Here is a 24,724-nt window from a genome sequence, read left to right as displayed (position 1 = left end):
TTACAGCCTTGCTGAAAATAAATTCTGCAAGAAGTATTTAAACATTGGAGAAAGACATTATTGTAATATGGAGGTAAGTAAGCAGCCAGTTATGGGGAAGAAGTTACAAGTTAGGCTTAAGAGGGCTAGAAGGCTAGATTAGTGTTAACTTATAGAAAGGTAAAAGCCTTTTTTATCGAACAATAAACCTAAACCTCTCCCTAACACTTATATTAAAGTGATTGTAAAGTCTAATTTTTTTTGCTATAAAAATAACAAACATGTTATACTCACGTGCTCTGTGCAATGGTTTTGCAATGGGTATGAATCCTCCTCTTCTCGGGTCCTTCTTTGGTGATCCTGGCTCCTCCCTCCCTTTGAATGCCCCCACAGCAAGCAGCTTGCTATGAAGGCACCCGAGCCAAGCAACAGCTCTGTGTATCCATTCAGACAGGAAGCCGTGGTTTGGCCCCACCCCTTCTCTCTCCTCATTGGCTAACTAACTTTGTTTGACAGCAGAGGGAGCCAATGACGCCACTGCTGTGGCTCAGCCAATGAGGAGGGAGAGTCCTGGACAGTGGAGGTACTCGTGGACATCGCTGGATCGAGATGAGGCTGAGGTATTAGGGGGACTGAGGGGGGCTGCTGCACACAGAAGGCTTTTTATCTTAATGCATTGAATGCATTAAGATTCAAAAAAACGTCTGAATTTACAACCACTATAAACCCTAAAATCAACCCTTAGCAGTAATCTGAATTTAAACAGTTAACTTCAAGCTGTCCCTAAAAATGTACCCTTAAAGAACAATTTTAGCCGAATCTTTTCTTTTTTGATAGAGCGAGCAAAGATTAGAACTTTTGCCACACTTAAATGTTGTGTCCCTGCTAAGGGAACATTTCTGAGAAGAGGACACACCTTTCTTACTTGACCAGAAAATGTGTTTTTACGATTACCACTGAAGAGAAGGAGTTTTCTTGGTGTTCTTTCTGAAACTACTTATGGGGACCTGTTCACATTTTATGCTAAACATAAAAAAACGTACTAATGCTGAGCTTTAAAATAAATATTTAACCTAACAGAATATGTTACAGTTGGACTTTTTTGCTGCTGTTGTTTTGGATATAGTGGAATAATGTTTATAACTGCTTTTAGTACTTTAATTTTCTCTACTGAGGGGGGTCTTCCTTCATTTTCTTTTACAGTGTTTTTGGTAAGTGGGAAGGGTTCAAACCATCAAATTGTTGTCCTTGTTCCTGCTGAGGAGGTTTGTCTCACATTCCACCCAGTGACTGAGAACAGTGGACAGAAAGTGAGCGAAAATGTCATAGACAGCAATAAAAACCCGACATAGGTCATTACCCTTCCTCACTATATCCAAAACCTAAACATAAATTTGTTACACTTAAAAATACATCCTAAATCCTAATGCAAACCTCAACTCTGATTCTTAAGGGTTGATTTACCAAAGGCAAACATTTTGCAAGGGAAATTAGACTTTGCATGGTAATTTTCCCCAGTGCTTAGTGGATGAGCTGAAGACCTGCTGATGTCTATCATCCAATCATGTGCAAGAAAAATGCTGTTTTTTTAAATGTATTTGCTAATGATTGGGTATTCTTTGCAAAGTGAAATTTCACTAAGTTCTAGGGAAAATTCCCTTGCAAAGTGCAACTTCCTTTGCAAAGCGAACAACCTATTTATCTTCAGTAAATCAACTCCTTAATCCTAATCACCTAATGCTTGTCTGTGCTTGTACTCCTATATTATAGGGATATGCTAAAAAAGATTAGCACTACCGGTGTATCTTTCTAAATTTTGCTCTCCTACAGAATTATTATGCTTTCCATCCTATAAGTATACACATACACTTATTTGCTTTTTGTTTCTTTTCATGATATACTTTATAATCAACAAAGTTTGATTTTTTTTTCTCTCTCTTGTTGACCATTGGTGCGTGGGTATGCACACCCCCATTTCCAGTTTTTTCAGTATAATTACTTGTCAATTTAAGAGAGTTTATACATTATAGTAGGCAATTTGTTTAGTAGTAATTTTTGACCCTGTTTGTAGCCATAATCTTAGTCCTTGTCTTGGCCCTGAGTGGCTTTTTATTGACTCAAACTTGATTAATACAATCTCATTGATAAGGCAATATTTCTTATTTTTCAATTCTGTTATGTATGTTATATTTATTAATGAATAATTAGGACAGCAGGCTAAGACAATTTAGGCCGGGTTCACACCGATGTGTCTGTGGATTCGTGCCTGGGGTCCTGAATTTTTAGCTGTATTCGGGCCTGAAACAGAGCCAAAGATGCACAGGACCCATTTGCTGTGCGCTCCGCGGCCGCAACAGAGGTGTCTGAACTGGCTCCATTGAGAGCTGGTCACACTCTCCTGTCATGCGAATTAGATGCGGAGAAACCCGCATCCAATTTGCGTCAGTGTGAACCCAGTCTTGGGATGTGGTTAACCAACTTAATACAGTTAGGCTGGATGAATGAATACGTTTTTTTTACCTTTTTTGCCTTTGAATTAGGAATTCAAAGAGGTATTCCTAACACACCCTACATACACTAAATGGGTACATTAAACTATGCTGAAATCTGATTAATAACATAATGATATATTTTTCTGTTCAAAGATAACTTTCCATTCTGGCAGAGACAGGCAGAAAGGGTCAGTACAGGTCTTCTAGATCCACACTTACTTGTTTAGAAGCAGCTCACTAGCGGTTAATTCGTGTGTAAGAGGTGGCAGTAAAGTATCATGCAGCTTGTCGATGTGGCTTTCATCAGGGCTTACAACCATAAGATTATTATCAGCAGACTCATCACGGGAAGTAAATGAAAGCTGCTCAAAGCTAACAGCTTTGCTGTAGGATGGTGGAAGGTCTCCATCTGCTGCAAATAAAGGCAGATCTGTGTCGGGTGTATAGCTAGTTCCCTCAAGATCAGCACTATAGTCTTCTTCTTCTTCTTCTTCTTCTTCTTCTTCCTCCTCCGCTTCTGTTCTTGTAACTGGACTCTTGTGTTCTTCCTCTTGCTCATCCTCGACCTCCTCAATGGTTTCAGTTGTCCCTTGCCTTGAGTAGACCATAGTGCACTGTGTTGGCTCACTGTACAAAAAAAGAATACGATGAGAGCAAATAAGGCATGATCACAACATTTACTCTTCTTTGCCCATTTTAAAATAAAACATGTTTATAGAATTCGCCTACAAAGGCACATACATTTTACTAAGATTTTAAAACTGCTTCATTCAATCTCTATCAGCTGTTTCACCAAAACAAATATATGGTGTGAAGAATGGAACCACATGTGCCCAAAAAGACTGCAGAGTTGTCCACAGCAGCGCTCTTATACAGAAAAGGGGTGCTGTAATTGCTTGACTGTGTAAGAGGAAAAGAGCTGCAGTGACTGATATAATGTTTGATGGTGGGAAGAACAAAGCATAGCATGAAGCTGATTGGTACAATATTCATTTTAAAAAAAAAAAGGCACTTTGAACATTTGCCTTGGGCCTAAATTTTACATCACACAGTTTTTCGTAAAATAATTTTGGCAATTGCTTTAAATTCAATTGGACAATTTCAAGCAACATGCACGACAGGATCCATTCCTGATACCTTGACTGACATGATGTAAAAATGCAGGTATAGCACATATATTGATTAATGAATTTGTGAATAAAATAAGCATGCATGGGTAAAGCACCTTGATGCTACACTGCCACTGTCAGCAGATGAAGAGGACATGTCCATGCTGTACATTTTACGAAGCCTAGGTCGCGCACGCTCACTTGTTTTTGGTATAGAGTCTGGTCCATCTAAATCATCAAGCGTAGATTGCCTTGAGAACAGCATGGTTGCTTCTGTGTTGCAGCTAGCAGCGCAAATAGTCACAAAGACAACAATAAGTAAGAAGCAAGCACAATGTTTTCTACATAATCTGACATGATTTCATGCAATAAATAAAAAGATAAGCACATGAAAAGCGCACAGACTATCATATCATGTATCAATCATTTAAGATTAAGATTAAAAAATTGAAACTGATAGCAGAGTGCATATTTATCTTACTTCTAGATAGGTTATCTGCAGAAAAATAGGGCACGTTGTCTTTTACACATAGTTGACTTGGTGTAACTGAAAAAATTCCTCTCCTCCTCACTGCTTTGTGGTTGGATGCCTTTTAGCCTCTTCATTTAACTGCCTTTGAGGCAGGTAATCACAGAACAGTGAAAAAGATAAATTATTCTAGTAACTGCACTGAGGCTAGGTTCACAATTATGAGTGTCTGCAAGCAGTGTTTTGCACGGGCACTGTAGTCCATTTATTTGAATAGTTGCTGTGCCTTCTGAAACGCATGGAAAAGGTCCCTAAAATTTTTTGGAAAACGCTGCCCACACAGAAACCACAAGTGCAGTTTAGTACCCTGTGCGGGTAACCGTGCTGCTGTTTCTAATGTGTGAGGTTACCATTAGGATTAATGACACCCCCACATCTCCTGAGTGGCAGCATGTTTTTCTGTGCAGGTGGTTTTGGCTTCGGGGACAGGCATGGTCCGGCAGCAGCAATCAACCGCATAAGTGTTAACCTAGCCTAAGTACACAGTTTTCTGAGGTGAGTGCACCTGTCTGACAGATACTTATCTGGATGGAAAATAAATGTAGGTGGGTGCCCCAACCTGTAAATGGAAGCTAAAAAAAAGTTAATTTTTATTTAGAGAAATATAAAAATATGTTTTCAATCTACTTGTCACATCTAATGATATCTGTTAACAGTGAGGAACATGTCACATTTCATGTATCTTGTGGCTTGGCACTCATACATGGAGAAGAGAGAACCCCAAGAGTGTAATATAGCATTGTTTATTAGTAGAAATTATTAAAATTACACTTACAGTGTTGCAGATAAATTATCGCATTGGGTAAAGCATAAAATAACAGGGCAGTTAATCACTCAGTCGAGCCCGTACCACGAGGCGGCCATGGAACACAAACCTCTGCGTGCGTTCCACTGCTTAGCTGGACGTGACATCACTGAGGAACCAGAATCTATGCTCATGCGTTTTGCCACTCCCACAGGGCGTTATCATAGACAAAGATTCCTGGTTGCTCAGCAAGTTAAATAGACATGCGTGGACACTTCCGTTCACATGACCCAAATTAATTGTCTATTAGGGTGTACTCGGCTTTATAGTCAACACAGTGGCCTACTTCCCATCCACATATGGACACAGTCAGCTCTGTAATCACCATGTAGGCTCTTATTTAACTACATTCTCTGTTGCCAATCAGCCGAGGACCCTAATGACATACCACTTCTAAGATAAAACATGTTAAATCAGAATGTTTGTTTTCCAGACATAAAAACCAATTGATGAAGAAAATATATATTGATAATAGTAATAAAAATGTAACAAAATATGAAAATTAAATAAAATTAATAAATATTAATTAAAAATTCTATTAAGAAAAAATTATAATAAGAAACAAATAAACAATTGAAAAATAATAATAAATAAAATTAGAATGTAAATTAATGATGTCAAAAAAATCTTTCAAAATACCTTTTATAAAAAACCTTTTAAAAAATTACCAATTGGAAAGAAAGCAATTGAGGTCCAATTCTATATTCAACCCCTTGGGACTCATAGTTTTTAACAAATATATCCACTTGTTTCATTTTGGGATATACCCTTTTTAATATTGCCTCCCCTCCAATTGGGAATTATCCTTATCTATGCCACAGATCCTCAGCAATGTTAGGTCCCGATTGTGAGCCAATCTAAAATGCATGGATAGGCTGTGTATCTTAAAGCCCTTTCTGATATTGTTAATGTGCTCTCACAGCCTAACTTCAAGTTTTCTGGTGGTCCTCAAAACGTACTCAAGCTTGCATGGACATTCAAGGAGATAAGTTACATGCATGCTCTCACACAAGATGAACTTATCTATCCTATATGTTCTCCCTTTGACTTGTGATGTATGTAGTTTTCCTAATTCTATCATTAACATTCTTACATGTTACACATCTCCCACAGGTAAAAAAACCTTCCTGATTCAAGAATGTGGCAGTTTTTTTAGGGGGGTCTAGAACATTCCTTGCCAGCTTATTTCTCAACGTAAGGGGCCTGGTGTAAACAAACTGTGGTCTCTTGGGTAACAAAGTACCCAGTGTTTGATCTTTCAAAGTATGGGCAAATGTTTGTGTATGATTTTATCAACCTCCTTATAATGCCTCGAGAAACTAGTCAGAAAGGCTAGTCCATGTTCATTCCTCGTGCCTTTTCTTTCTTTCTCAGCATTTTATCACTATCTAATTTTCGTACTTCTTCTCTAATTTTCACAAGCTCATTCATTTTATAATGCTTTTCTTGGAATCTCTCTATAATATTGGCTGTCTGGCTCTCATAATCTATCTCATTATCACAATTTCTACATATTCTAATCATCTGGTTCTTAGGTACTCCATTCAGCCACCTAGGGTGATGGCAACTTTGGGATGTATCCATTTCTATCAATCTCCTTGAAATATTTCTTCGTGTCAACTTTTCACTCTTTTTGAACATGACAAGTCAAGGAAGTTGATATATGTATTCTCATATACTTCTGAGAATAATATGCCATATCTATTAATAATAATTTTAAGAAAGATTTCTTGTGTTCCCACCTACACAACCAAGATATCATTGATATACCTTTTGTAGAATAGTAATTCATGTCCAGGTTCCCCATATATGACCTCATACTTCCATTTGCTCATATAGATATTGGCTACCGATGGGGCATATTTAGCCCCCATAGCCTCTCATTTCTTTTGTCTATAATGATTCCCATTATGCCAAAAGAAGCTGTCACTCATGGCTAAGTCTAGAGCTTTTACCATAAATTCTTTTTGTTTCCTTTTTAAATCTGTTCTGTCCAGGGCCCACTTTACTGCTTCCAGAGCATAATTCTGTATGATATTTATATAAAGCGATTATATACATTTATGCATTTTGGTTAATTGATAAAAAAAAAAGCATTCTTGGTGCATCTGGTATTAGATACCTAGCTTCCTTTTTGTTAATAAGAGCTTCCATTAGTGCTTTTTTATTAGTAGTTTTAATTTCGCCTTATATTTATTGGTGGGATTCCCTTTCAGCTTTTCATATGTGTCCTCGTCATCCACTAACCTATTTAATTCAACCAGATTGTCTTTTTTATTTAAAATCACTAGTCCCCCCCCCCCTTTATCTGCTAGTCTTATAACAACTTCTTTATTCTGTTCTAATGGTTTGACATTTAGGTCTTCTAGGTCCTGTTCTACCAGGGTTATGAACACCTCACAAAAGTGGTTATTATCCACTAGGGGATTGAACACAGAATTATTTCTCAATTGAGTATATCTGTATTCGCTCTCTACATGTTCTTCAGTTTTTTTACCTGTTGCATAATGTTTTTTTAGTGTTAATTTTCCTCAAGAACTTCCTTAATTCAATAAAAACATCAAATTTGTTAAGATTTTTGTCTGGAGCAAACTTCAAACCTAAGACACGCATTTCATCTTCTGTAAACACAGCATCACTTAAATAAAAAAAATTCCTTTTCTTAAGTCTCTCTTCTTCTTTTTCCTCTGCCCCCCTCTGCCTCTCCATTTCTTTCTTCTCTTCTGCTGGATTGGGATGGTGTGTTGTAATACTATGGTGTCCATTCCTCCTCTCTTCTCTCTGATGGAGTGTAACCTCCCCCTCTTCCCCTGTGGTAAGGGTTTCCCCTTCCCCTCAACGGGGGACCTCCATGTAATTCCAAAAGTGGTGGTTCTTGTGCCAGGTTGGTCTACCTCATCCCCTTCCTCCTCTATTTTAACCATTGTTAGGCTTGTAGCCATTTCTCAATGGCTCAAACCTATAGTGAACTGGTACTATGTAGTGGGGGGGTTCCAGTATGAGCTCCTTTATACAGTTGGCGAGGGGGATAGGGGGATGTTGTTACGTCTCTTCTATTTCTTTGTCTAGTATATTGGGGATTAGGCCTAGTATTTGCAGTTTGAGGAGTCTCCCATGCTCCTCCCTGGATCACATCTCTCTCCTCAGTAGAGGCTCTGCATCCACCTATCTGGTTTTCTGATTCTTCTTGCCATTTATACACTTTGCTATGTTTATAATCACTGCTATCTCTATTGTACTTTTTCTTTTTTTGTGTGTCTCTATCCAGTTTTCCCACAAAGTCCTGCAATGATTTCATTTTTTCTTTGTAATCATTAGTATCTTCTAATGGGGCAAGTTTATCCTTCAAGGCCTTGATGGTTTCATCCACCATTTTTAGTTTCCTTTATTTTCTAGAGATTATCAATTCTAACATTTTTTTTCCATATAGTTGAAGAAGGAGTACCACTCGTCTTTTAGCTCCTTCCCAACCATACCATCATTAGGCGCCACCTCCCATCTTAGCCTTCTAGGTGTAATCCCATCCTTGACATATTTATTCAAGGTGAATACATCCTACCATGTTCTCACCTGTTTGTCTAGCGCATTTTTTAATTTCCTAAAATTTTGATTTAAATCAACATTTTCAGTGCTCTCAGTGCTTTATGATGGATTTATGATGGATTATGAATTATTTTTTGAACAGCAGCAATGGTAATTCGGTTTTAGGATTTAATTTAGCGTGGGTTTTTTGAGTTTTCGGGGGGGAACATATTCTTACAAAACTGTAATAGCTAATATTAGAAATAATGTAGCAATTATTGCAATGGATACTGTCATTATTATTGCCTCTTTATGGTATTTACAACTGAAAAGTAATTATATAGAAAAACATCCGGTTCTAGTAATTTAACTACAAGTTGCCCCAGTGATTATAAACAGATCCAGATGCAAAGCTAGGAGGACCTACAATACTGAGTTGTTAGGTACAATGTGGAAGATACAGGCGACAATGATGCAGGAGTGTTGGGTGTTTTTTTGTCACTGAAAACAGAGGTACTGGAACCCAAGATATTTTATTGTTATTTTTTAAACTTTATTTACTTGCACACAATGGGGGAGATTTACTAAAACTGGTCCACACAGAATCTGGTGCATATGCTCATAGTAACCAATCAGCTTCTAACTTCAGCTTGTTCAATTAAGCTTTGACAATAAAACAAAGAAGCGGATCGGTTACTATGCACAGCTGCACCAGATTCTGTGTGCATCCTATTGAATAGCTAGTCATTTTTGTATTTGTTTAGTACTGATTTCATTTAGTTCCTTTGATAGAAGGTATTAAAGATATAGATCAGGGGTGGGCAACCTTAAAGAGATGGGGATCTACATGAATATCATGGGAGAAGTCAAAGATCATTGGGCACAGTGTCACCTCCTCACAACTAATTGCAGTATTACCGTTTCACAATCGTGCGCATTGCACAGCAATCATGGGTTTAAATCAGTTGCTGAGGAGGCAACATAAAGCCTCCTCACCACCTGTAAAACACACTTGGATTGCTTTCCAGAGAAGCAGCAGTGCCTGCTGCACTTGTGAACGAGCCCTAGTTGCATCCGGCAGTGGCCTCCTTAATGCTCATTCGGGTAAAGTTGAGGGGTGATAAAACCCTGCGGTTGAGTTGAGGCAGCAGCCAAAGGTGTACACATGCCACAGCAGGAATTAAGCCCCCTGTTGCATTTGGTGAGTGCTACTGCCTGCCAATCGCGACCCATTAAAGTAAATAGGGCTATTCTGCAAGCGCCCCGCAACTGCATGCTTCTTTGCCATAGACTTCTATTATATGCTGCACGTGTGGTGCCCTTTCAGAAAATGCACCAAACCTGCAGGATATAATAGAACTCTATGGCTAAGTGCAGCAAACCCAAAGGAAAGCTTCAGGTACAATGCACTGCAACCGCAGTGTGGGTAAGCTAAAGCACATTCGTTTGAAAGCAGCCCTATACTTTTATGCCCAGTGTATTGCTTCACACTGACTTGAAGATCTATTCTTTCCTGCTGCTGGCTCCACTCTGGAGATTGCTAGCCGGGATAAGAGATGACGTGCAGTTGGTATCACTCCGCATGGCACAGGAGCCAGCACTACAGAGGAAGCATTGGCTTATGTGGCTCTTTCTCCCTACTACAGCTCCAACTTTACAAGTAGTCCATCTGCATTCTGTTTGATGCGCTGGGATGGCAGGTCAGCAAGCCCAGACTGCGTTTTACCAGTCACCTGTCCACAATCTACTGATAGATTGTGATCTATAGTTTGCTGACCCTCAATATAGATTAACAACTGTACTTTAATTTTCTTCATTAGCTCATCCCCCACAGTTATTACCTTTTGTATCACTTGGCCCTCCCTTCTAGATTGTAAGCTCTAACGAGCAGGGCCCTCTGATTTCCCCTGTATTGAATTGTATTGTAACTGTACTTTCTACACTATCATTGTAATGTGCTGCGCAAACTGTTGGCGCTATATAAATCCTGTATAATAATATTATAATAATAATAATAGATATTTTTTTGCTGCTCTCAGGTACTTAGCAATATCCCATAAGTGTGCAATACATTTCCTCCTAAAATGACTGCTGATTGATCTCTAAATTGGATAAAATAATTAGTGATGTTAAACCATTAATTTCATTAAGCACTTTCAGTGCACTTTCAGCAGCTAATTTAATAAATTACTGTGTATGCAGCTTTATCATATTTTTATCCTTGTCTATGTTCCAGCTTAAGCTAGTGCAATGACCACTGCCACAGGTTTTCTGTTTAAAGGTGGCTCCTTTGTTTTGCATCAATAGAAACATACAGCACCATAGCCTAGGATGGCAAGGCACTCCCCTGTTCACTCTCCACTGCCTCCTGCACCTCCTCCTCCCTTTTCCAAGCTTACAGACCGTGTGAAGACTGCATTGCCCACTGTCAACTCTTTCCCTTGAGGGTCAGAAGTTCAGGGAAGTGGAACTGAGAAAGCAGGGGTCAGCATCATTCAAAGTTGTAAACCTCAAGTGCTAGGGTAAAAAATTTAGCAACTCGTTTTCTGGGGAATGTTTATTTTATTGTGCTCATTAGGGGAGAGGAGAAACAGTTCTACTTACCTGATCCTCCACTCCCCCAGCAGATGGCGATCCCCCATGATGCAGCAGTGGACTATCTCTCTGCATCCTTACATCTAGTGTGGGGCTATGGACCCTGCGCTGGTACTGATGATGTCAGGACTTTAGACTAGTGGAGCATGGGGGGAGCAGAAGCTGCTGGGACCGGTCTAGATGCTGGGAGGAGTGGAGATTCTCCTAGACATAAATGAGCAATTAACCCTTGCATGGCAGATGCAACCCCACCAAAAAGGATATTTTATCACTTGCCAGGAGCTGGGCTTGAAGATAAAAATACTAGGGGTTTAATAAACCAAAGGTTTGCCAATTAAAAACAGTTAGTCCTAATCCAAAAATAACTGAGTCTGCAATTTTTTGTTGATCAAAGGATGTGTAGGGAAAATGTCTAGCATTCATATGCTGACTACGTTTTTTATTATTATTACTATACAGGATTTAAATAACGATAATAGTTTTGCCCAGCACCTTACAACATGAAAGCAGACAGCACAGTTACAATACAAAAGGAATCAGAGGGCCCTGCACTTTAACTTTTTTTTTAAATAAATCTTTCCAAAATCACACAATGTAGATCACCAGTCTTATCCATCACAAACAGCAATTTCTACATTACGGGTTTATTAAGTTACGTTTCTCAATAAAAGCCTGATTTTCAGATGCTTCAACTGATGGGCATCAAGCTATCTATTGGAGGGAATTGAAATCCTACAATCTACAGTAACCAGTTGTACTTTCTCTAGAAAAAGAATAGCTGGAATCTGGTAACGACTATATTTTCCTTTACTTGGGTTTTTATCTATGAGGTTTTTTTTTTTAACCTAGTATATATGACACTGCTAAATTGACAAATATAAAGATCGCAAAATAAAGAAGAACCCCAGAAATAAATACTGCAGTTAGGCTGATTATATGGCATAGATCTATCATTACTGATGATAATGTATTTACAAGAATTCAATGCTTTCAACATTTTGGTTGGTATTTTAAAGTGTGGTTAATTTTTTCTCTTTACTACATTTAATTTGGCATTAAAACTTATGTAGTATGAATATCTGGCCTAAAATTTCTGGATCTAGAAAATATGAAATACATTTAGTGTGCTTGCTCATTTTATAGTGAAAGTTTAGTACTGGTCGTATAAGCAATTATAGATTGAATTTCTCAGAATAGGGAACTGAGATTTTCAACTATATAGGGCTGACAAGCTCTGTACAGGCTCTCTGATTACAAGGAATGTTAAACATGTTAAATAGTTATTCTCAATTATTTAAAGCAATCTTAATTTTAAAACAATTTTCTTCTTTTTATTAGTTTAAGTTTCTTTCTACTTTTTTTTATTATACTAAAAAAGAAAACCATCAATGAAATGTATACATAAGTAAAATGAGCAAAATGCCCAGGGTTCCTGAAATATTAGTCTTTTAGCATTGTGATATTTAAAATACATTGAATTTCCCTAAAGCCCTGCTAGCAGAAAATATTGGACCTAGTTGAAAGAAGGCAATAACTGTCTGATTCTCCTCCAAACAGTTCTGAATTGTATGACAGCTGCTATTTCTTACACATAATGAGCACTCTTGACAATGTCTAAGATGTATTTTGCTTTCTATAACTGAATTTGCCAAGTACAAAATAATTTACTTACCAAAAATACGAAGTAGAGATATTCTCAAACACAGTCTTACTTTTTAGTATCACTGCTGCCTAAATATCATCTTACCCCATAGTAGTACATATGAATTGTATTACAGCATTTAAAAACTAGAGTTGATCCTGAAATTTGGATGACTTTAGATTTTTTAGATTTTGTATTATAATAATAATAATAATAATAATAATAATAATAATAATAATAATAATAATTCTGAATGAATTTTATAAAATTAATTATTCATTTTTAATTATTATTAATTATTAATTCAGATGATCCAAGTTAAAATCTAAATTTCCTCGTTTGGATTCCTAAAAAACATCTGAAAGAAAGGCACCAAAGACTGCTCAAAATGCTGTTAATGCATTATATCTTCCATCAGCTCCCAGGTTGGTTTTTACCCCATCATCTTATCAGGCGGAGCTACCAGGGGCTTATTAAACCATTCTGCACAATTTAGAAAACTGGATTCCCATAGGACTTCCAGCTCAGACTACAACTGATCAAACTTTTTAGAAGATTGTTCACCTCTACACAAACATATGCCCAGATATAAAGGTACAATATAATAAATCCCTTGATATGTGTATATTGTATAATTTGTGTACTATTTTTTACATATTTTACTATAGCCCTTGGAAATCTGTCAGCATTTTGTAACCTCATCAATTAAAGACAATGGGATTTTGCTGACCTGCATTTGACATGCATTCCAGATGCACTTCAAACACAGAAGAGCAATGCTCATCAATATAAACCCTAACAAGGTTTTATTGTTCTGCCCCCCTCTCAGTCACATTTACAAACACATCAAAGGAATTTATAATTTTTCTTGCACTTTGTTCTTAATTTCTGTAATCCAGCAAGTGTCGGATAGCAGCACAGTTCTCTCCAAAATGACCTTCTCTGTCGACCCTGTTGTCAATCTCTTTCCCTACTCTCTGAACATAGGATTGTATTTACAGTTCAAAAAATCTATTTTAGATACATTTGAGATGTAGTTTAGGTACTTCATTAATTGAGTTGGGATTGATGTTAGGACATCTTAAACTATGTCTCTTAAAACGACTTACCAATGTTTCAGAATTCCGTAAATGCTTTGGTCAGTTGTACATGCTTTACTTCCTTCACATTGGGTGTTTTCTATCTATGACTGCTACAGAACCTCTGATATTTGGACATTCATTATTTACTGATACATTTGATATAAAATCTTCTATCTCATTGCAGTTATATGATTATTCAAGGCTAAACACTCTGCAATTAAGTCTGCTCGGTCATAGATTGTATAGCCAAAATGTAATTTGCTTCCAGCAAATTTCTTGACCTATGCTTCAAATTATAAAATCATTTTATGTGCAAAAAAGAGGTAGGACATTCTGAACAGGATTCAGGTGCCTCGGACAATGTGAATTATAAATTCAATGCTGGCTATATACAAAAAACTGTCTTTTGGAAGTACTGTATGTATATATGTTTAAATTACAAATTATTCTATAGTAATCCCCACAGTTCTGCAATTAAGGACTGTACTGTAGTCTTTATTTTTCATTAGAAAATTACCTGGACATGCTGTCATGAGAAGCAGCAGAATCTGCACTGTCCATTCTTTTACTGGAGATTTTGCCATTGATTGCATGTGATGATGTTGGATCAGGCTCATCATCATCTCTGTCTAGTCCTGACTCTTTTGAAAGCGCCATCATGATGTGGTTTTGATAATACATGTGAATGCTTTCCCGAGTGGGAACATTACCCTAAAAAGTAGCGTATTTATTTATTAGAATGGAATTATTGGTAAAAAAACAGTTTTTGTAAATAAAATAATAACTGCTGTGTATGCTATATACACACACATATAGTAGATATATCATATATGCTGTATATACACACACACATATATATATATATATATATATACTGTATACACACACACTTATATATATACTGTACGCACACAAACACACACACATATATATATATATATATATATATATATATATATATATACACACACACAGTGTAGATACATTGTATATGTAGTATATATACATATTTAAACTTTTGGTGCTGTAATAGTCTGCTCACAAGTTTAGAAATGAATTAGGGTAGGGTTGATGGACCAAAAGAGTAAAGAGTTTTGACTCTGCAAAAACAATGTTCACTGTACTTGGTAAATACCGTGAAGCTCTGTTCGCTTCAGTCAAAAATATATATTTTTTACTTTCCTTCAAATGTAATTGAGTATTTAAAGCAAAAAAAATGATTACACAAGTGGACTTTATAATGGACAACTGTATACTTGTTTTGTTATGTAAACATTCTTTTATCTAGTAAATTATCCTTAATGAATCTAAATACTTGTGAGACTATTACTTGGCAAAAGTGAAGATTCTGGGTGAACTCACACACAGTGCAATGGCAGGTGTTTTTCTGCTTCGTAAAATGCCTGTCACCAAAAGGACACTCCTGCCTGTCACACTGCAACACAGCCCGGAGCTGCGCTACAGCGTTCACTGCTATAATGTAGAACTATATAGCGCTGTACAGCAGTGCAGCACATCACGCTGCTGTACAGCAGCATGAATGAAGTGTACTTTGGTACACTTCAAAAAAAGTTTGCACAAAAGCAAAAAAAAAAAAAGGAGCTGTGGGGGGGGGGGGGCGGGGATGCATTAAATCGCACAGTTGGGAATGGGCAGCTGCCAGGGAAGTTAAGTGCTTGTCAGCTCTCCATTCTTGTGTGATTTCACCCTCATGTTACTAAGTGAACAGCCTCTACTAATTTAGTAATTGATTGCTGATTACCTTTTTAATCTCCCTTGTCAGCATACAGCGCTCTATCCTTAGTACCGTTGAGATATCAATGTGCTCTCGTGAAATTGAATTGAGCCAGGCAGTAAAGCTATCAAGTGAGGCAAGGAAAAGGACCCATGTAAACTTCAAAATGTTGAATACTCTTTTAATGATGTTATCTGCAAGTCAAGATAAAGCATGATTTTAAAAGATTAAGAATAATACCTAAAAAATACGTTAAGAATGTTGTAATCACAAAAGCCCTGCTTTGCACACATCTTAAAAGCCAAATGAGTCTGTTAAGTTATCATCACAGTCTGTGAAATATAATAACACTGAAAGAATTTTTTTAATCTGCCTTCTTCTAAACTCTTATCTTCCTTTCTTTCATGCTAGTATGTCAGTAGAGACTTGCACCCACTTCTCTGTTCACATGGGGTCTTGAAAATTTACAGCAGATCAGTAAATGTAATGACTATCTTCAGTAATGTATATATATATGAGGAACAGACATATGATACGCCATCTAGTTACAAGTCAGGTTGTCATTTTTCACTTCATGTCTGCAGTTACTGCAAATACATAATTACTGTAGCTCTTTTACCCACTTGGTCAAGTGATTTACCTCTGACATGCTGCATAGCCAGTTTCCCCAATTTCAGATTTCAACCCTCTGTCCAGTGTACACCCCAATTCATTGTCCATTTTAAATAAATCCAACAAAAAGCCGCCAATTCTGTGCTTCTTCTTAAAAGATCCTTTATTGATGCACAACAGCAAATACAATGTCCATAGACACATTTTGGCCTCAGCCTTCTTCATAGCATGCCATATAATAATAAATACGTAAAGGATCTTTTAAGAAGAAGCACAGAGTTGCTGGCTTTTTGTTGGATTTATCTATAGTGGACTGGTTGGCATAAGAACCAGCAATATGTCTTTACATCATTTATAGGGCGGTAGAGCTTGGGTGAGTCTTGTATATATATCCATTATGGTCCATTGTGTCCAAGTGACATAGGTAACTGAAAAACTGTGCTAGTAAATTGGTGACAGGCTACCCTATGTGGTAGGGGTTTGTGAATAACAAGGAAGGCTGAACAGAATTTCAATATAGTTCCCATATATGTACTTTGACTGTGTATCTGGCTGTTTACTTTATCTCAACTCGTGATATTTTAACAAGCATAGCAGCTGATATCTGGTGTTTTATTATCATCAACTATGTGTTTTATCAATAACCATCAGTAAATCTAAATTTACTTTTTTAATCCATTTATGAAAAAAGACCCAGATAAGGGTTTGTTAATTAGGATTAGAATTTGGGAAAGCTAATCATCATTTTTTTCCCTGAGGTGTCTAAAGAATGGGTTCACTTTTTCTTGGAAATTAGAAAGGCCCCTTCACACAGCTTTCATGAAGGTATATAAACCTAGTTTATCTAATGGCCTAAAGCAGTCCATGCAGAACCACATTTAACACAAAATTTTCTTTGAAATTGTCTTGAACTGACTTTAATTCAAATCCTTAAAGCTGTCTTTGTGTGTGATTGTTTATCCAGTAACCGGCTGCTACATTCTAACATGTGGCTTTTGTGGTATTACTAAACACACTGACTTTAAGTATTTTTCCTATAAGTTTTAGGGTAATGACCTTTGTACTAACCAAACTCTTGGAAAGCTACCTAGGATTGCTGCCAAACTTTTAACATTAAGATGCACAAATGCCTATGTGTAAAATATAGTAGCCCTTAAGCATAACTATATATAGCAATGAACAGCAACTATTGCTTATGATTAATAGACAGTAGCAGAAGAAAAAGTCACATTATATTAGTAAGAACTAACTTAAAGGTCTTTACCTTTGGGGCACAATAAATCTTAGTTATATTTAAGTGACTTTGGAGCTAGTCTTTATTACATCTTTGCCCAGAGGCTGTATGATGTAAAACACAGAAAGGTAATATGAACTGGGGCCAAACCATAGATCATGAACATGTTTAGAGTGTTGAACTGGGCACTAAGAAGATGTCACAGTATTTACTCTTACTTTCTTTTCATAAGTTTCTTAAAGAAGAATTCCAGGAATGGTATATATTTATAGTTACATTGGGCCACCTATATATTCAAATAGGGTTCGCGAAATATCGAAGCGCGAAACACACTGGATCTACCTTACTGATAGTCTGTACCCCAAAGGTTTAAACATGGATCTGGATATTAACTGCTTTATTAGCAATTAATAATATCATAGATGTGGTGTTTATCCAGATTCCATTTTGGCAGTTGATTTACAGGAAATGTTGAGTAACATCTATTTCGAGGTCATCCCCTTTCTCACATATGTGTATGTAGAGAAAGTAGCTGTTTGACCTTTGACTTTCTCTTTTTTGTGTCTTTGCTTATATCTAATTTTAATGTATTTTTTATGTTTCTATTTAATATTAATTTTAGGCCTTCTCCGTTTTGGAGTATTTATATATACTTTATTTTAAGAATGTTGGTATTTTAACATATTTTAGATATTTATGTATATGAACATTTACTGCTATTTCTTTAACATTGGTATAGGTACACTGTGAATGCACTTTTATTTTATGTATCAGACTGCACACTTGATGTTTGTTGCTAGTAGAATTAGGTGTTTTTATGAAAAAGCTGATGCTAAGTGTAAGGCATGCAGTGCAAATTATGGATGCTTTATATCAATTGGCCCGGTATCATGAATGCAGTATAATGGCCCCATTGGCGCTTGTTGTTCTATATCAATATAGGCCAGTGGGTGGGCTAAGTGAGTTTGAGAAATAAAACCCGCTCCTAGGATCGTATTCCGCTCTGGAGCCGAGTGGTAAGGGGTGTCCGCATAGCCGGTATCTATGGAGCTTGGCGGTGACGTGCATCCAGGGTTGTAACCGGATGTGGTCATCGGCTACCAAGTCTGAGGTGATGGCCGGACGTGCGTCATCACGTCCGGCCGGAAGCACACATCCGCGCATCGGAGTACCGATGCAGGATGTACGCTAAGGGCTGTGTATTTCCAGGTTGACCCCTAAGAGGGACGCTGGTGCGCATGCGCCGGCGTCATTATTAAAGGAGAACGACCGCGCCGCGCACATGGGCTCTCAGAAGAAGTCGAGAGGAAGAAACGTCAGAGCTGATGTGCGCGGTCGCTGAGTTTATCACACAGGGCATCGTCCAGGATTCCTATTGGGCTGCAGGAATTACTTGGGATGACTATCCAGTGTGCATATTTTGATCTGTATGCCTTCACTCCATTGCCCTCTTGTAAGTAGACATCTGGAGGGGAGAGGGGCTTTAATTGTGTGGTTTTAAAAAACATTTTTGCGGAATTACACTATTGTTGCCCCCACTTTGTTCAATTGCATGAACTTTGAACGGAGGAAAATTGGAGGAAGGAGGAGCTAGGTGCAGCCCAGCAGTGATGTGTACACCCGTCGATTGGTGGATATAATTGGAGGCTTTTTATTCACTGTTTTCTGGTGAGTGTTCCATTTAAGGGGGGGAGCACCGCAGTGTGGGAATAGACAAGACCCTTCACTCCCCTACCCTGGTGGATGGATTTTGCCTGACTTATCACTGTATGGACTGCACACCTATATATCATATGAGTTGTCAAGGACTTTGTTTCACACAACAGTTCTCTTTGCCTTAGCGCTGCTAGTGTTATAGTTTTATTTTACTTGGTTGAATATTCTACAACACCCTTTATAATATATATTTACCATACCTGGCCTATGCCCCTGGAAGCTGGAAATCACTGAAGTAGACACTGCTACTCCACTTTGCTTCTGGGTCCTGTGCTGAGCGGCCAATGTGATACATTGTGAATGCAGGAGGTTGACTGCTCGGCACAGACTCCTTTCAGAAAATGTAAATGCAAAGAATTCTCAGGATCAGTAGACATGGAGAATGGGGACAGTGACATCATGCTGTCTACCTCGTACAGTCAGAGAATGCTTTGCATTCATACAGAGAATGTTAAGCATTCTCTGAATGAAGGGGAAGTAGGGGGAAAGGAGCAGTAAAATACATCTGATGTGCAACACTACACTCACATTTTGGTCTTGGTCTGTATGAGTCTATCTTTGGCATCAATGAGGCTAGAACAAGAATTATTTACCAGCAAGGGTTCAGCAGGCCGAAATTTGTGATGTTTTAATTACATAATAATAATACACTGCTTAAAAAAAATTAAAGGAACACTTTGAAAACACATCAGATCTCAATGGGGAAAGATATCATGCTGGATATCTATACTGATATGGACTGGGTAATGTGTTAGGAATGAAAGGATGCCACATAATTTGATGGAAATGAAAAATACCAACCTACAGAGGGCTGCATTCAAAGACACCCCTAAAATCAAAGTGAAAAAATGGTGCAGCAGGCTAGTCCATTTTGCTGAAATTTCAGTTGCCTCCACCTGTAAAAGCATTCCTGTTTTGGGGGTTGTCTAATTGTTGCCCATCTAGTGCACCTTTGTTAATTTCATTAACACCAAAGCAGCTGAAACTGATTAATAACCCCCTCCACTACTTAACTGACCAGATCAATATCCCAGGAGTTTATTTGACTTGGTGCTATACTCCGATTAAGAAGTGTTCCTTTTATTTTTTTGAGCAGTGTAAATAGGTATAATATTGGGATAATAATAACCTATAAATTATTAAACAACATATAATCATTATACATTTGCACATAAAATATTCTGTCAGCACCATACATTACTTGGTATTATAGTCACTATCCTCGTCAACCTACCTGGACCATCTGACTTTTTTTTGCCACGTTCTTCTTCTTTATCTTCACATTCTATAATAATGTGACCTGAAAGATACCACATAATAATGTTTGGTTTTCTTTAATATATAGTTATTATTTAAAGAGAAAATATAGTTTATAAATACACTTCATCACTATTTATAAATATGTTATATTATGCTAATAAATTCGTATACAATTTTATTAATATTCCTTTTACATTTTATATTCACGTAAAAGAGAGCTAGATGTAAATAATATGTTCAGTCTGTGTTCATTTTTTTTAAAAATGATTTGTATGCCTAATTTGTAATGATATATTTTAATGGGGTAACTTTATTTGTAAAATCGGCTTTCTGCCTTGAAGTGCTACAAAGTTCTGCTTTCAAGTGACACCGTTACCTTGCCAATCGTCTCTCCAAAGGGCTCCCCAACCCCCTTATAATCACCTAACAAGCATGTTTACCTCCTCCACAGCTGTCCATAATATCTGCCATTTCAAGGTATGGAGAAGCATGAGACATTCCCCCCTATGAGACTATTCTTGTCTAGCAGCCAATTGGTAGGCTCAAGAACTATCACAAGACCAGAAGAGTAAAGTTCAAATGGGTCGCCAACACCACTTATTTTACTACTGTCTTATAAGGAGAAAGAAATGGAGAGGGATTGCTGGTAAGAAGGGTATGGGGGGTTGGTATGCCATTTGCAGAGATGTTGTCCCCTTGCCATACATGGACAGAGTTATGGTGTCTCTTTAACACTTCTACTTACAATTAAATTTTATGAGACAGCCAACTGCTAGAACATAATGTCCTCCTTACGTGGTTGATATTTTAACAATTTTAGGCAGAGTAATTAAGCATTTACTGTCTCTAGTAGCTAATCTACAAATTTAATACAGTAACAAAAATATGGTAAAGCAAGATTGTAAAACTGTGAAAGTCCACTTTATTGTAAATAGTGCATGAACTCAAAATGTGTGCTCACTAAAAATTCACCATACATTGCGTTTAAATGCCTTTCTACAGGTAATAAGCACCACTGGTTTTCCCTAATGGGGGAAGTGTGTGTGGTGAACATGGACCCCAAGGGGGAGGGGACCTCATGCACACATTAGGCATTTGATTTGGGAAGCGCACCTCAGCACATCGCTGTCATCTATGCTGAAGCCTACACTTTTGCCTACAACTCAAATGCCAGCATTATGCCTCTAAAGGGGTCAGCTACAGTGCTGACAATATGCTGATCAAGTACACATGTAATATGTATGTATGCCTGGCCTGCCCCCACATCTAGAATGGTGCCAGTGGATATACAAGCCAGGCTTTTCATCACCCACCAGTCTGATCCCTCAAAATAAAAGGTATTTAAAATACCTAGTAAAACCAAGTACAGGCAGTCCCTGGGTTACAAGCAAGATAGGGTCTGTAGGTTTGTTCTTTTTAAGCTGAATTTGTATGTAAGTTGGAACAGGTGAATTTCCCTTTCTAAGGGTAGATTTCCTCTCACTTCCTGTTGTCTCTCTCCATTTGTTAGTATGAATCATATGTAAGTCAAGGCCTGGACACAGATGGTTTGTGTCCAGGGTCATCAGCTGTGGCCAAATACATGCTGGATGCTACTAAGCATGCAGTGTATATGCAGTTAATAGAGTTGTGCCACATACAACTCCTTGAGATTTATTTCAATTGCTATTGATGCAGCATCACAAAGGCCAGTGTAAAAAAAGCTTCAGTTATTTTCTTAGGGGAGGAAGCCAGTGGCGGCCCATCCATTGGTGGCGCAGGGGCGTCGCCCCCCCCCCTATCAATGCGTCCGACCCCTTAATCTACATGCAGGGCGCTGGATGCATGGATTTCAATGGGTTTTTTTTTTTTTGGAAGCACGTGATTAGAGCCAGAGGCTCTAATAGGCTTCAAAAATGGCAGGCTCCGGGCGCAGAGCACTGCGCCCTGAGCCCACCCAGTTGTGTGACAATAGCGAACGAATATTCGCTATTGTCACACGGATCCTCCTCCTGGCCAATCAGTAAGCGGGTCCTGAGTCCCGTTTCCAGATTGGTTGAAAGGAGAAGCCATGCCATTGGCAAAGGAGGAGGAGGAGGGAGGAGACACAGGAAACTGAGGAGAAGCTGACGCCACCGCCGCTGCTGTCTGCTTGCCCTCCACATGTTTAGGGTGAGTGAGCCGCCGATCGGGGGGGGTGTATGGTGTGCGGGCTGGTGTGGTCCGGGGGGGGTATGGTGTGGTCCGTCAGACGCCCTCCCCCCCCCCCCCGGCCCATGGAGCACCAGTCGCCACTGGAGGAAGCCATACCTATGATCTTGCACACAGGCTCACTGCATTCAGAAAATGTCCCTGATAAGCACATTAGATTCAACTAACAACCTGTTGACTGGGTGGGATTAACTGCACATTACATGAAAACTTAAGCATACATGTACAAGCTCTGCTCTAATAAAAATAAGGTTGCTTTGTAAATCTGGTGTATCTAAAAAAGCCTATTGATTGCATATTGATGTTGTGATTTGGTGAGCTGTACCTTCTGCAACTCCCTTGCGTCTCATTTCCTTCTGTTTTTCTTCTTTGCTTTCCATACGCCTTTGTCTCAGGGCTGTTTTAGGATCTGTAATCCAGGCTTGATAAATAAACTAAAACAAATACAATTGTTTTAATGAAATATCAATGTTACATAGGAAATGGATAGTGATATATATTGATATGGCAACTGGTCGGTCGATATCTGGATAGGATAATCAATCAAGATATGGGAAGAATGCTTTGGTCTGAAAATATTGACACTATGGAGTTGATTTACTAAAGGAGTACAGCATTTTTACTTTCCAAGTGGATGCTTAGTAAATTAAGTGAAACCCAAGCACATCAATTATTAAATAATGTGCATGCATCCTATTTTTTTTTTTTTCTGCCACGTGACTGGGCATTCAAAGTTAACACACATAACATACACTAAGCCAAGTGAACGTTCATTTTAAACTACATAATTTACTCCTTTATCTAATCAACCCATTCGGGATTGTTGCCAATAAAATATTAACGTTACCAACAATATCTGCACTGTATCTTCCAGTTAATATAGATGAACCAGCAGTGACAAATTAAACCTATAGGTCAGTAACAGACTAAACCTAAAAACAAAAATGTAATATATTGCAGCTTACTAGTTGCTTGGATGTAATGACTACATTTTTTTCAGGCTTCCCCCCTTTATTTTCCCCTAGTATTCCTAAGAACAATATACTTCATGTCCCTGAGTAGCTCCCCAGGGAGTCAGGATTGCCACCTAGGCTGAACTTCAAACATGTCTTCCTTTGTTCATCTCCGTTACATGGGGGTAATGAGATTATTTACATGACGGTGATCAGATCAGTAGTTTACACAAGAAATATAGCATTGTTTTTGCTTTTAGTTCATCTCACAGGAAGACAAGGACAATGCATCATGGCAAGATGTACTTTTTTTGCTAAAAATATTCCTGAAAAATGAAAACCAATGCAGTCATCACATCTAAGGACTGGTAGGTTGAAAATGCTTAATTTTTGTTCTTGGGTTTAGTTATACTTTAATCCACTAGGGTGTAGATAAAGAATTTGTAAGCAAGCAAAACATCTATTCCCTCACTGAACTTTCTGGTCTGATTTAGAACAGAAAATTTTAATTTAGCAAAGTTCAACTATCTTTGTGAATAAAGTAAAATCAATATTCAGTCAATTAAGAACAATAACCTGTAGATGTCTGGAAAATAACAGGTAAAGGCAGCTTCAGTTTATTTAGTAAACTAAGTGAACATTCACTTTGCTATGTAAAGTTTACGCCTGTAGTTACTAACCAAATACCATTATGTAGTCACCAGGTTGCTAAATGGCTGCTTCTATCATAATTTCCTTATACAATTTTTTGTTTTGTAAAAGATTAAGATGAATAAACTTGGCAAGCACTAAAAATACTATAAAAACTAAATAAAAAAAAGGGACCACCTACAAAAAGCATTTAATTTTTAATACTTGAAGGAACATTTCCTATCTACCCTACTTTTATTCCTTAGACTTAGACATGATCTGCCCAAAGCATCTTGCTTGTCAAAATTTTTTTTCTTCGATATAATTATTTTTGTGTACGTGGTGCAGTCACATATTGTGTGTCTATGTCTGTATTTGTGTACAAATGACAGCATTTTAAAAAATATATATATACCGGTACTTATAAAAACTGCTGCAACCTGCACTAGAAAAATGATGGCAGCAATCTAAGTAACATGGCTATACGTTACACAGTTGCTTCTTTGAGAACATCTTTTTAGATTTTAAAGTAGAAATTTAGTAACTAAGGTCCTTTTCACTCTAGCGGACCCTTCAGATCTGCCTGTCAGTTTTTCAGGTGGATCTGAACAGATGCCCCATGCATCTCTATGGGGCATC

At 37.8% G+C, this 24,724-nt stretch overlaps 1 protein-coding gene across 1 annotated transcript in view; it reads right to left on the bottom strand.

The window, feature by feature from the left end:
- Positions 1-24,724, bottom strand: part of PIEZO2 (piezo type mechanosensitive ion channel component 2) — a 497,782-nt gene that overhangs the window by 54,846 nt on the left and 418,212 nt on the right. The window contains exons 34-39 of the mRNA XM_082257361.1: positions 22,828-22,936; positions 20,287-20,352; positions 15,518-15,684; positions 14,273-14,466; positions 3,697-3,864; positions 2,691-3,098 (exon numbers count right to left, since the gene is read on the bottom strand). Of these exons, the coding sequence (XP_082113487.1) occupies positions 2,691-3,098; positions 3,697-3,864; positions 14,273-14,466; positions 15,518-15,684; positions 20,287-20,352; positions 22,828-22,936 (1,112 nt within the window). The remainder of the gene's footprint in view (positions 1-2,690; positions 3,099-3,696; positions 3,865-14,272; positions 14,467-15,517; positions 15,685-20,286; positions 20,353-22,827; positions 22,937-24,724) is intronic.

The sequence above is a fragment of the Pelophylax lessonae genome, assembly GCF_965119305.1.
Source record: "Pelophylax lessonae genome assembly, chromosome: 5".
NCBI lineage: Eukaryota > Metazoa > Chordata > Amphibia > Anura > Ranidae > Pelophylax > Pelophylax lessonae.
The sequence above is the reverse complement of the archived record's forward strand: the minus strand, read 5'-3'. Positions and strand labels throughout refer to the sequence as shown.